Source organism: Triticum urartu, chromosome 2A (genome assembly GCF_056163025.1).
Source record: "Triticum urartu cultivar PI428250 chromosome 2A, HENAU_Tu73, whole genome shotgun sequence".
Classification (NCBI taxonomy): domain Eukaryota; kingdom Viridiplantae; phylum Streptophyta; class Magnoliopsida; order Poales; family Poaceae; genus Triticum; species Triticum urartu.
Window position 1 is genome coordinate 38017963 of NC_141874.1, and position 14384 is coordinate 38032346.

Below are 14384 nucleotides of genomic sequence, written 5' to 3' on the forward strand. Positions count from 1 at the left end.
TCTGTCCGACTCTTTTTCCTTATCTTTGGGTTGTTTGCCCTGAAACTGCTGGATCAGGAGCCGGCACTGTCGAGTGGTATGCTTTGGGTAAATAAAATTACTCTCTTCATCTTTCTTGGTGTGGATGTGACATGGCAGATCCAAAACATCATTTTCATCTTGATCCTTGACTTTCTTGGGCTTCCAAGGGCCTTTGGGTTTTCCCTTAAAATTTCCCTTGGTTACGGCCAGGGCCTCCCAGGGGCGGCTGGCTCGGCCTTCCGCTTCTGCTTCCGACTGGAATTGCCTCCGGTTTCCTGGGCGACTGCTTTCTGCTTGCCACTCCGGAGTCGATCTTCATCTTCTTCGTTAGCGTATTTGGTGGCAATTTCCATCATCCGATTCAGGGACATTTCTCCGGTCCGACCGAACTTCAGGTTCAACTCTTTGTTCTTGACGCCTTCTTTAAAGGCACAAACTGCTTGGTGATCCGGTACGTTCTCAACTGTGTGATGCAAAGTGATCCACCACTGGATGTAATCCCTCAGAGTTTCACTCGGCTTCTGCACGCAAGACCGCAATTCTGTAAGGCCTGCGGGTCGCTTGCATGTTCCCTCAAAGGTTGTGACAAACACTCGAGAGAGATCCTCCCAAGTGTAGATGCTGCTGGGTGCTAACTGATTCAGCCACGCTCTGGCCGAGCCCTCTAACAAGAGAGGTAAATGCTTCATGGCCACCTCATCATTGCCACCGCCAATCTGTACAGCCACTCGGTAATCTTCGAGCCAAGTGTCAGGCTTAGACTCACCGGTGAACTTGCTGACTCCAGTCGCCAACCGAAAGTTGGAAGGAATCACTGCGGCCCTAATGGCTCGACTGAAACACTCTGGCCCTGAAACACGTACTCTCCTGCTGGCAGGCGCATCTCTGTTCTGGCCTTCCCGATGAGCCCTGTTCCTGTCAACCAAACCTTGAACGAGGATAGATCTCGCGTCAAAGCCTGGGTCCCTGAGGTCGACTGGAATCCTCTGCCCAACGCTATGAGGGCGCCTGTCATCTCAATGTCGAGGCGCATATGACCCACTCCTCGGGGGAGGGGTTGGCACTCGACGTCGATCATCACGATCGGATCGCTGATCATACTGCTCATTCCTTCTGTACTGATCATGCCGGTCACCACGTCCCTCACGCCTCGGGGCGACCTCGGGCTGTGAGCCGACTGGACTGTATCTGTTGCAACGGATCGACTGTGGATCCTATTTCGCGACTGAGAAACAATGAAATTCTGGTTTCCCGCCGCCCGGAGCAACGCTCTGATCTGCAACAAGCCCCTGCCAGCCTCCGACTGGGAGGGCTGAATCGATTCTGCTATACCGGCCGCGGCGGCCAAATTCTGAACCGGGGTTCGATATACCTGCGTCGGAGGGAAGAGCTGGCGTCGACTAGACTCGGGAGCCCGCTGACGCGCTTGCTCATCGAGTGCTCGCTGGAGATTCTCCAGTCGAGTGCGCTTGGCCAAGTTAGCCAAGCGCGCGTCCTCCAAGGCCCGGGCCTCGGGGGTCTCTCCGACGATAGAAGTGCGGAGTGCGTCCATGTTCCGGCGGCGAAGCTCCTCTCGCTGTAATGACGTGAGAGATTCAGGGAGATACTCATCGTGGGGATGCGACGGGTCGCCCCCACCCGCGCCTCCATCAGCGCGAGGGAAACCGGGAGGACTGTGCGTTCCATCGACCGCCAGAATCTCAGCCGCTGGGTCGCTGCGGTCGCACTCGGATGCGGTCTCCGCGGAGCCAGTCGACAGGTCGAACAGGCCGCAGAGGGATTCGTCGGGCTCGATTGCCGCGACTTGCGGGGCGACCGACTGGCGAGCCACGACATGCCTCACCCACCTCTGAAGTCTCGACCGACCGGAACGCTTGCGCCGGTGGGAGACAGAGCGGGAAGACGATACAGGGGCCGACCGATACTGGGTCGACGGCTGCCGCAGGAGGACGCCACGAACGCGTGCGCGGAAATGCGTCGCACCGCGGACGGGGAGCGCGTCGATGTCGAGTGGCGCCTCCTGAAGCCAGGCGGAGTCGTCGGCGATGAACGTGAGCGCGCCGAGGCGGATCTCGCGGCCCTCCACCAAAACTCCGCACGAAACCATGATCGAAGGGATCGAAAAAATCACAACTTCTCCAATCAGGCGCTAAGATTCCAGCCGCAAGGTGGACGCCAACTGTCGTGGTTCTAACTCTGACAGTGATGTAAGGGGGTAAGTATGGAGAGGCAAGATCTCAGCAATGGAGAAGTTGTAAGCACGCAAGGTTTACGAGTTCAGGCCCTTCTCGAAAGAAGTAATAGCCCTACGTCTCGAAGCCCGGAGGCGGTCGACTGGATTATGCGCGTGTGAATTACAGGGATGCGAACCCTTCATACTAAGAAGGGGGTGGCTTATATAGAGTTCGTCGGCCCCCTCCTGCCCTCAGTAATGCAGGGTTTTAAGGTACATTTAAGCTCGAGCATTACTGGTAACGCCCCTAATAAAGTGCTATAATGACCATAAAGACTACTTAACAGCTGACCATTTGCCTATAGGATCACATACAGCACATCTGCGATCCTCTCCAACCGGAGGCGACAGCATGTCTATAGGGTTTGTATGCAGCTAAGAGTTGGGGTATGATGAGAGTGCAAGTGCAGACAGATTCACTGAACTTGGTCCAGGCTCTCAACACTAGGGACCTTGACCTTGCAGCCAATGGAGTGATGTTCAAAGAAATCAGATGCTTTGCTAGCTTAAACTTTAACCAAGTGGTATTTTCTTTTTGCCCCAGGGCGTGTAATAAAGTAGCGGATGTGTTAGCGTCGTTTGGTGCAGAATCGGATCTTATAGCCACAGTCATGTGGCCGGATCAAGCACCTGAGTTTGTGCACGGTCTTGTAGCCAGCGACTGTGCTGAGCTGTTTGGTTAATGGAAACTTTGATTTCCGTCTAAAAAAAGGAGGGGGAAGATTTACTAGAGGAAAGGCATCGGGGCCCACAGTTGAAATCAGGAGGAGATTTATTAGGGAAAGAAATCAGTGCCCCACCGGTTAAATCAGGGGGGTGCAGATTTATTTAGAGGGGGACAGATGTATTATAAGTAAAACACTGGGCCGCACAACACACGCAACCATCAACGCTTTCCGTGTGGGCATCGAGCGTTGCAGCGATCGCTCGCGAAAGAGTAAATCCGGTTTCTTTCTATTTTTCATTTGGGAAAGTTATGGAGAAAGGGAGACATATATTAGGAAACATTTAATCTGTCACTGATTTATTTGCATATATTAGGAAACATTTTTCTAAAACCAGTATATCAATACATATTCAATGGATGTTAACAAATATTATATTGTATTGGTAAATTGTGTCTAGAACCACAGTGTTTTGCGGCGTCTAACATAAAAACAATCGAGAACTTGTTTTTCATAAAACATGGGTTACTTTCATATTGTGAATATGCTTATTTAGCAAACTTTCCTGTCTATTCAAACAAAATATGTAAGAAACTGTGGTCGAAAACTATGGGGTCTAACACCTTCTACAACAATGTTGAACAAGTGATAAACTACTATGCTACCACATCCATCCAAAATCCATGTACTACTATGAAAACACTGCAATCTGTTAAGTTCTTGCCCGTGCATAATATAAAAATACTTAACTTGGTAGAGATTACAAACTCTTTTAGGTCATTTGATGTGAGATATACTATTGTTAAATTATTCATATGTTATAGACACTAACACAATTTTATCGTTTGAGTTTACGTTTACTTAAAGGCATAATTGTTATGAACCTTGTTCTTCCTTTTTACAGCACAATCTGGATTAGGAGCTCCCGCCCATTCCCTATCAAGACTAGCCTACGGATCATCCGAGACACCATCCGAGGAGATGGACTTGTCCATCCGTTATGCTTCAATCTTACTGTGCGTAAGATTACTACCGACGCAATAGAGAGGAGCGCAGGCACCAGCTCTGTTGGAAAGACACATTTTTTCAATTTGGGATTCCATGAGCAAGCACGGGCGCTAAGGCAGACTTGGTTAAGCCAAGAAAAGCGCACCAATGCGCTGATTAACAATGTCGTGCTTGAGCTTTTTCCAAGATACGACGTGTTTCACGCCCCTACAATTGTACGTGTTCTCATTCTTATAAATTAGTTTGGTTACTTTGTTTGCCATTTACCTTAGTATACCAAATGCAGTATCTTCTCCCACTGGCACTCTGTGGATTTGTCCTACGGTCTTTTAGCAGTGAACATGGAAATGGAGAGGACTATCGTTATTGATTATTCGAACCAAGATTTATTTCATTTTAAGGACTTCCATGACACTGAACTTGTGGAATGGCCCGAACAAGAGAACGTTCATGTTTCATCTCGGCGGTACTATTTTAAATTTGGCTTGCATATTAGTGCGTGCACTAATATAACTATTACAAAATGGTGTTTTTTATTTGACATCATGGACTCCGGATTCAAAGTCCTACAGGAGATGGCCCATCTGTATGAAACCATCAGGAATGACATGGTTCATAACATGCCTAGGACTGACGTAAGTGCATTTGTAATGAGGTTACAGCTTTCACATATTTGCTAAATATATCTTCTGATTTTGTTTATGCATAATTTGAAGGATCCACAAAGTCTCAGGAAGCGACTAATGGTCCAGATGTTGATGGTCAGGCAGAATGAAGCAAAGGGTAACATTCCAGAGCAAGTTAGTGCAGCGTTGAGATTTATTGGTGGCTAAGGAGGACTGCGGTCCAGACCTTGTCCGTCGCGGTCGTTTTGGTGCCTAAACTTGTAAAATGCAAAAAACGAGTGCCAAAACTTTGTCCGAGTGTTCAAATACGATGCCTCTGGTTGTATCCAATCATATGCATTGCCAACTTGGCGTGCCAACGTGGCATTGGCCCATATGTCAATGACTGAGAAATTTCTAAAAACATCATATATTTAAATATGCTAAACTGCACTGATCCCACCTGGGCGCACAGGTGCACACTTATGGTAGCCACTAGGGCAATGACGCCTTTGTGGAATACAGAGATAAATTCCTATTTATAATAAAGACACCAGCCATAATAATAAAACAAAATTTAAAAGAAAAAGTTGACTCAACTCTGCAAGTATTTGTCTTACTTTAGAGCAAGATGTATATATATATCACTCCTCTGAATAAGGATATTGGACGAAAAAAATCCTATTTGTGAGCTAGACGTCTATTTATCACGTTGCTATTAACCTCAGATGTTCTAAACTTTAGGGCAAAAGAAATTACATAAAAATTAAGAGATGGCATTAAAAAGATAGCTTAAACTAAGAATAGAACGCATCAACTATACAATTTTATAACATTTGTTATCTAAAGTTGCCAATTTGACAGAAAGAATGTAACTTTGACATATATACTTGCTGCTAGGAAACAGCTAAATTGCACACATAAAAGAATGGCAGCATTCTGAACCGGTGATAATACAATGGTACTGCTTCACTAACCTTTGTGTAACTTAACTAGAATTTGTGCGACACTGATTCATCGGGATAATAAAACTTGACTAGCTAATTTACAAACATTCTAAACCTAGGCACGGGTATCATCAAATAATCATCGAGGTTTAGGTCTATCCTATAATCATCGAGGTTTACAAACTATCGGTGTTTAGATACAACTACCCCTACTGCAAACAAAATTCAGAAATTTTCAGTGCATCTACTGTAAAGAAGATCCAAAAGGGTACTCCATGTAATCCTTGAGTACTCTTTCTTTGAAATTCAGTGCAACATCTGCAAACAAAATTGCTCAAAGTTCTAGCAACTACTGCTACTGCAAAACCCCTAAAAAAGAGAGCTAAGGATGCAGAAATGCTGCCACATCTTAAGATTCAATTGCTTACCATCAGTTAAGCGGGATCCGTGCGAGCTAGTGGTTGCTGAGAGGAAGTTGATGCCGAGGTCACCGGCGCGGGGCGTTCCGCTATCTTGGCCTGGTGCAGCAGCAGGAGGCGGGCACGACAGCGCATGCTTCTAGCTGGACGGGAGCGATGTCGTGTGGCCGGCTGGCTGGAGCGGTGGGGATGTGGACGGGTGCTCAACCGCGCCGTTGGTTGAGGCGGCTGTGTCCCCGCGGCACGGCGGTCGGTGCACGCCGTGCCGAGTGCTTGTATATGTCATCCCTCCTTGCCGAGGGCGACGGCGTCGGGCAGCAGTCGTCGTCCTCGCCGTGCATGTGAGGTTTGGTCACGGCACCGCGGCACAGAAAGATCAGAGGAACGAGATCAGGGACGCAAAGATTCGAAGAAGACGAGGAAGGGGCGGATTGGAGCAGCGTGCGTTGAATGGATTTATCAGGCATGGGGAGTGGTGTACCGGAGCTGTGGCGTTGCAGATTGGGACACCTCGCTTCGGATCCACCTGCGACATCGCCGAAGAGGAGCGCCGCCGCAGATCCGACCGGAACGGGACCGGATCGAGCACCCGCAGGTGCTCCAGGAAGCGCGCCCCGTCCGTCCCGCTCGGTCGCGCAGCACACAACACGAAGCCCCAAGGTCCGTCGATGCAGGAGACCGATGCGGTGGTCGGCGGGCGGAAGAGTGCGGCTGCCTACTCGTCGACGCGGGCGGGGGGAGGGGAAGGGCAAGAGGGTTTGAGTGAGTGAGTTGAAAGGAGAGGAGAGAGTGATGTGGATAAGGTAGGTAGAATGCGGCGGGGGAGGGGAAAGGGCGACGCCGCGTCGCTCCAGTGCTCGTGTCGCCCGAGAGGCCTGCGTGCCAGGTGGGCCGTCGTGCCGGGCCGTGAGGCTATTGTACAGTGGCTTCGCTGAAGCTTCGCCTCGCAACAGCCCCGTTTGGGCCGGCCCAGAGTTGTTTCGCTGTTGCCTCGCTGTTTCTTCTGTTTTCTGTTTCTTTTCTTTTCCTTTTTCTCTTTCTTTTTTCTGTTTATATTTCTTTTTCTATACTTTTTTATTCTTTATTTCTATTGTTTCCTTTTTATTATAATATACAAAGTTCATTGTATGTTACAAAAGTGTTCATCGGTATATTAAGGAAATTTTCATGGTTTTTTACAAAAGTTCATCATCCATTACAAAACTGTTCAACATTTATTAGAAATTGTTCAATGAATATATAATCAGTGTTTTTAAAATTTGTAAAGTGTATATTACACAAATGTTCAATGAGTATTAAAAAATTGTTCAACTTATATTACATAATGTTCAATGGGTATTCAAAATTTGTTCAGAGGATATATTCGTATGTTTAAAAAAATATTCATGTATGTTAAGAAAAGTTCATTCTATAATGAAAAAAGTTCATTGTATGTCAAGAAAATGTTCAACGTATATTACAGAATGTTCAGTGTGTATTTTTTTGAATTTTTTCAAAATAAGTTTGATACTTAATAGGTCGCTCCGCAAGCCTATCACTAGGTTTCTTTAAGACATGTGGTTAGTTTTTGGCCATTTTTCTACGCTGCTGAAGCTTGTTACCTCCAAATGGGCCGGCCCAGTTCGCCCCTGCCTTTGGCATTATAATCAAAAGCATTTTTTATCATAGAGAAAATAGTTGTGTTAGTTTCACATTATATGATGCAGCAAAAAATACTATTTATATTTCAGCATAGATATAAAGTGATGGGTTCCGACATACGCACTGATGTAACAATGACAGACCGCACTGAAACACTACGAGAAGCGGTGCATATAGCTAACCTTCCTCTATGTATATTAGAGATGATAATATGAAAGATCTATTTTTATATTTTTGTTTTTTCAGAATATAGAAGACATGGATATGGACTTTTGAGATGCACGGAAAGAATCCATTGAAAATTCAGATGTAATGTCGTTGAAAGGGGACGAAAATTCACAACATAAAACTGTCGAAGAGGTTATATCTCGTAACAAACCAAAAAAGGATGTTAATTTACATGTTATCCCACAATGTTTTTTTAATATTATTATCAATCTTATTTTCGTGATATTACCTTTTGTATTCAACTAATTTTGCTCATTTTGATTGCTAAGCTGACTCATTTTTTTATGAATTCGACAGACTATATTTGTACTCCTAAAGATATTACAGTCATCGAATCAATCAAGTCTGCCCCAAGAATACCCAGTTCATGGAAATTGGAGATGCCTTGTTATTAACCGACGATTTGAAATGCCTTAAGAAAGATGATATGTTCTTACATAACGATGTAAGACCAATTACACAAACTTTGTAATTAATAATATGAACAATATATGGTATCATAAAATATAAATATAATTTAAATGTTGATTATGGGTGATAAATGCTTACATATATTTCATGCTTGCTCACGACCATCTACAAGACAGTGCGAATGAAAAGGTACACATTATTAGCACGTTTGTATCTGGTCAGATAAAAGAAGACGAGGAAAGAGACAGACCCATCAAAATATCACCGCATCATGCATCATATTCGTACTTATCTACAGCAAGATATGGTTAGTTTTTGTTTCGTTATCCATGCATATAATTATGGATTGTTTTTATTTAATTCATAATGTATAATGATTTATTAATATTTATATCTAATTGGATTGTTTTTATTTAATTCATAATGTATAATGATTTATTAATATTTATATCTAATTGCGACCGTGACTTGTATGATATTTACACCAATTATTTATTCTGATTAATATGTCGGGCTATCATTGGTATCTAGCAGTCGCCAATGCCAAAAAACATGAAATTCAAGTATTGGACTCACTTGGTTCTCGGGTCAAACGCAATGACCTTGGTACTACAGTAACTATCTATTTTTTTACTCATCTTAACATATGTTTTGTTTGCCTTGATCCCTAATATTTCTCACATATAGAATAGTTACTAGGACTCAAGAAGCGTCTGAAACTTGTAGAGCATAGTCCGAAGTTTACCAGAGGTCATAATTGACCCGATCTCAATGTTACAAAATAGACAGTTGTAGAGCAGTTTCATGAGACAATACAAGCCGATGGGTAAGCACTTGTTACAATGGTTTATTTATTTGATTCATCTATGTGATATTCTAAAGCTTTATTTTATGATATTATAGCATATTATGTGGACTGTTTATGCTAAATTATATGGAATAATGGACATTACATGGACTATCAGACCAGTTCACCCAGGTATTTCGTTTTTATACATTATCTCATTATTTTATCTCAAAATATTATATAAATTGTTTATATATATATATATATTTTGTAGGAATACATGAAACATTTTCAACAAAAATTAGCTGTAAATTTAGCTCGATTCAGAGTTGAATAAGCTAAAAAGAGGTCCCATATATACCATCAACCTGACGATGAAGAAACTTTAGCTAATTCTGATCTCGAGATCCTGAAGAATCCATCTGACATAGTCAAAGACAAACGTCCTGCCCCAATCATTATCATACCCACGGACCAACATGAATTACTTGCCGGCCTCTGCAACTACATCATGTCGATCGATAATGCCGGGTGTTTGAAGTAAGCATCATGTATCAATATTTAATGTGCGGATGTATATTATTGTTCTTCTTATCATCCAATTTATAGAAAGGTATGGGTCCAGAGCTCGACACTCGATCCAATGGGCTTAAGTCTTAAGAAACTTCAGTACATACTTAACATGAAGCAGCCTGGCATGTGACGAGGGAGTATTGTTCACAGACCCTCCTGTACACTACATGGATCTACGATTTTATGCAAGTTATCGTAACTCTTCATTCTATGTGTCATTAGTATCAACATGTTGAAACAATATTTCTTTTTTTGCTTAGTCCATGATGCTAAAGGCAACACAAGGTCAGAAGTTTTACAAGAAAGAAACAGACATTGGCAACATTATTTGATAGCTAGCCTGGGATGAACAACAACATCTCATTATGCAACAAGTAAAGTATTTTGTCCATTGTTATCATGGTTTATTGTTGTTTCTAATAGCTTCACTTGTAGATTTATCTTCCCTATGCATTCATCAACCAATACATCTTGTACGTCGTCGACAAAGAGGCACTTCGTTTATATATTATGGATCCTATTCAAACATCACAATCATTAGAGGATAAAAAATTGAGGCATGCACTGTAATTAAAAAGTTTTGCAAGGAATTTCAAAGAAGCACTCGAAATAAAGCTGTCTGGTTAGAATTATGATATATCTACATGGCAACATTTATTTCCTTCAGTGTTCCAACATAGGCGGGTAATGAATTCATAACAAAAACATTTACTTTTGTTATCACTATATTCTTTATATTATTAATTTAAAGTTTTACAGGAATGTGTCTGGTTATTTTATTTTTCATTTTATGCTGTGGAACGGTAAAGAATTGGTCTAGCCAATTTGCGCGATGAGTATTGTCTGTTACATGTTTTAAGACCTTTGGCGTGAAATTTTTTCATACTAACTACATGTATTGTTTGTGCAGAATGGGTATGGGTATGAATTGAGGAAGAAATTTTTATTATACTTGATAAAACATCGTGGGAATGAAGCTAAAGAAACATTCCTCATATTGTGAAAGAATTTCTTAAGCGCGTCATCAAGATATTAATAGTTTTGTAATAGATGTTTAGTTGAAACATCGCTCAGTTTATTACATGGACATGTCGTTAATTTTTCTTTATGTTATCAATTTACATTGCAAAAATGGACTTCAGTTATTAAATAATTGTGTTTGTGTTATATTGTTTGTACGTGTGGAATTTAACATATAACTCTTGTAAACTATTTCAAGAGCCCATGGCAACACACGGTGATTCTACTAGTGTAGCCTAAAGATCATCAAATAAAGGAAAACCAACATTTTTAAAGGGCTACAGGGCTCAAGTTTGCACAAAATTTAATCTAATGAAATGACAGGCGTGTAATACGATTGGTTCAATGAACTATATTCATTAACTAATATATTTTGGTAATAAATAAATAAAGATAAAAGAAAGAATTATAAGGTACTACCACACTACTTAAAGTCACCATCTCGTTTTTTGATAAGAAGCAAGCAACATGACCTGTATAAAGAGCAAAATTGGCAAAAATCTATCATGGGCAATGCCGAGGCAGTCATGGGAGGATGGTTGGTAGTGGTGGATGTAGGGCTTCCCGGAACTCAACTCCATGCATGTGTTGTTATTAATTCTGCTAAGCTATGGTTAATTTGTGCTGCCTAATGTGGAACTGAGGGCCCATAAGTGATACACACATCGCTATCAACCCTCTGCCAATAGCCGTCTCCGGAACACCAAGGCTAGGTTTGCCCACACCTCTTTTTATTTAGGTCATGTTGCTTAATTCTCATAAATGATATTGTAATTCAAAGTTTTGTATTAGTATTTCTATAATTATTTTCTTTGTTTATCTTTTTTTATTACCAAATACACTTGTTAATATAGTTCAATAAACTTATCTTCATGCATGGCAAGTCAATCATTCCATCAAATTATATTTCGAGCAAACTTGAGCATTGTGGGCCTCTAAAAGATTTGTTTTGCCTTTGTTTGATAACCATGGTCCAATGTATTGTTCGTAACAACAAGACACCGACCATACTTTGTAATATGGTGCAATTAACAAAGTGGTGGTCTCATGGTTACATGATCCCTAACAACTTGTAGTGTTGCTGATTGAGGACGAGGGTGAGGCCATGGCAGCAGTCGAGGAAGAGGTCATAATAGTTGAGTGTCAAAAGAAAGCACACAACAGAACCACGAGCAAAAAGGGTTGGCTGATCTCAACATTGTCCTTGAGGCACAAATGAGGCAAAGGAGGCACGGGGGAGGGAGACCATGTGTCGGGGAAGGCAGGGGAGGATAGGGGCGGGCAAAATACCAAGAATCTAAGACCGAAGCCAAAAAAACAAGGACCAAATGTTCGGTAGTTTGCTCGGTTAGCAAACATCAAAAACCGAAATTGCTTCGATGATTTCGGCCAATGAGCTCGGTACACCGAATTAACCAAATATTATATTACAAGCCAACAAAACTAAGCCTAAATTCAGAAAAGCTAAGCCCAATAGCCACCCACATAAAAAAATCCCAATAGGTGTGCTCATGCACGCAACACACGCGCAGCAGTAGCAGCTTATCTCCATGCGCTCGAGGCTTCACGCACATCACCCAGAGCCGTCATCTTCATTTGTGGATTTGCCCACCAACCGCAATCCTAGCAGCGGCGGCCGGCCGACCGGTGCCCATGGCTCCAACGCGTAGCTTCCACATTGCAGCGGTGCCCGACGCCCATAGCTCCAACCCGGCGGCGACCAGCGCGCCCATGGCTCCCACGAGCCACCGGCACCCGACGCCCATAGCTCCCACATGGCGATGACCAGCACGCCCATGGCTCCCACAAGCCACCGACACCCAACGCCCATAGCTCCCACGTGACGGCGACCAGCGCGGCCATCGCTCCCACGAGCCACCGGCACCCGGTGCCCATAGCTCCCACGTGACGGCGACCAGCGCGGCCATTGCTCCCACGAGCCATCGGCACCCGGCGCCCATAGCTCCCACAGGACGGCGGCCGTTGGCCAACATGGCTCTCACAAGCTTCAGTCCTTCACGGGCGACGACCCACGTGTGACGATATCCTGCAGCACTTCCTTCTACCATTCCTTCTACGGTTTTAATTGATTTCCATTCGGCTGTTCATCATTTCTTACTACAGATTTGACTTGTGATTTCTTCAACTCCGCGAATCTCAGTTCTCTTCAGCTATACCGACGACTGAACCGAATTCTCAGTGGACCAAAATCTCGGTTTTCTCAGAATACCGATCGGTCACTAAAATTTGGAAACTGAATGCCAAAGTAAACCAAGATACCAAACCAATCGGTTCAGTCTAACCGAATGCCCAGCCTGAGAGCTCTCCCCCAGGAGGTCATCTAGCGGAGGCACCATGGAGGACTTTCATGTCTGATTAATGGTTCCAGTCGACTCTTCCGTTCACTCGACTAATAAGATATCGTTGGTTAGTGCTAGATATCGTTGATTATGACTTTATTTTGTAAAATGGCAACGAAAGCATGAGTCAGCACAACCCAAAGCACAATGCCAAAAGATATATTATCCACATGATCGTCACATTTGATAGCACAGCAAAGAGGTTCCAAAACATTAGACCCTATGAGCTGCCTAGTCGAGCCAGATTGGCAAATTCTGCCTGAACAGACTGTCTTGGACTAGTGATGAACTTGTTCGACAACTCGATGTACCAATATATACCCACCAGACAACTTCGTGTCCGTACCATTGACGAACCCCATATCAGACCCCGTTAGCCTGTTCTAGTTCTAGACCTAGATAGGTGCATATGCCAATCAATTTTCTTTCCATTCTTCCATCATATTTAATATATGCAAGTATGTTGATTCCCTAACAATAAACTTAGCACGGCCTGTAGTATGTGAATAATTTCAATCTTAATAAAAAATTGTGAGATGGTCATAGTAAGCCAACACTGATCAGCAAGACCTAGACTACGCACAACTTCCAACCACAATGATGCTATTGTTGGTTCTATTTTCTATTGTAATCAAATTGCACCAAAGCCAAGCCATTTGGGCGAACATTTCAGCGGCCTGCAGTGTGTACAAAATCAGAAGGCAGAGGCACCACATGCTACTTATTTCTCAGCTGACATGCTTGACCAAAAATCTGAAGGCTGCCTAAGCATTTGACACATCCCCCGCAACCCTGATCACTCATGAGGTCAGTAGCCCAATAGTTGACTACCACTGGATTCCCAAAATACAGAGCCTGTGTGCAGGTGCAGCACAGAGGAAAATTACAAGATACTGCTAACAGAGGGGCAGAGGGGTGTACCATCCATGACGACGCGGCCGGGCTTCAGGGGAAGGGCGGCAGGCGCAGCACGGCCTGCTCGGTCTCCACGGGGTCGGACCGCGAGATCTGCACACCACCAAGAGCAGCACCCAATCAGTTGAGCACCGCCACTGCCAGGAACGATTCAGCGACAAATAAATCTATGCGTGCGGAGGATGGGCGGACGGACCGGGTCGCGGAGGATGGGCTTGGTGTCGTCCGCCGCGAGTCGGAAGGAGGGCTTCTTCCTCGCCCCGCCCTCCGCCTGGCTCCTCCCGCTGCCGCTGACGCTGCCGGCGGCCCCGCCGGAGACGGACGGGCCAGATCCGCGCGAGAAGTCCGCCAGCACCGCCGCCGGCGTCGCGTAGGCGGCGTTCGAGCGCTCGCTCCCTGCCGACATGGTCAACCGCCGCCGCGAGTGAAGGAGATGGGTGGGTGGATGCCGTCACTGGTCTTCCTGTGCGGTCGCGGCAGATATTATAGTGTAGGGTTGGGCCGAGCCCGGACCCGAACGGGCCAGGGTCGGGCCCGGACAGAAGGACCGA

At 44.3% G+C, this 14384-nt stretch overlaps 1 protein-coding gene across 9 annotated transcripts in view; it reads right to left on the reverse strand.

Annotated features, from left to right (window-relative positions):
- The window catches only part of LOC125532061 (uncharacterized), a 37224-nt gene extending 22922 nt beyond the window's left edge, over window positions 1-14302 (reverse strand). For 4 of the 9 annotated variants that reach the window (XR_015615634.1, XR_015615635.1, XM_087542899.1 and 1 more), the window contains exons 1-2: window positions 14030-14300; window positions 13840-13926 (exon numbers count right to left, since the gene is read on the reverse strand). Coding sequence is in view for 7 of the 9 variants with exons in the window: in XM_087542899.1 (XP_087399025.1) it covers window positions 13864-13926; window positions 14030-14239 (273 nt within the window). In the remaining 2 variants the exon portion in view is untranslated. Of the gene's footprint in view, window positions 1-6872; window positions 8344-9770; window positions 10056-13531; window positions 13927-14029 lie in introns of those variants that run through there. The other 5 variants (XM_087542900.1, XM_087542898.1, XM_087542902.1 and 2 more) reach the window with 5 other exon arrangements.
- Window positions 14303-14384: the final 82 nt, after the last annotated feature.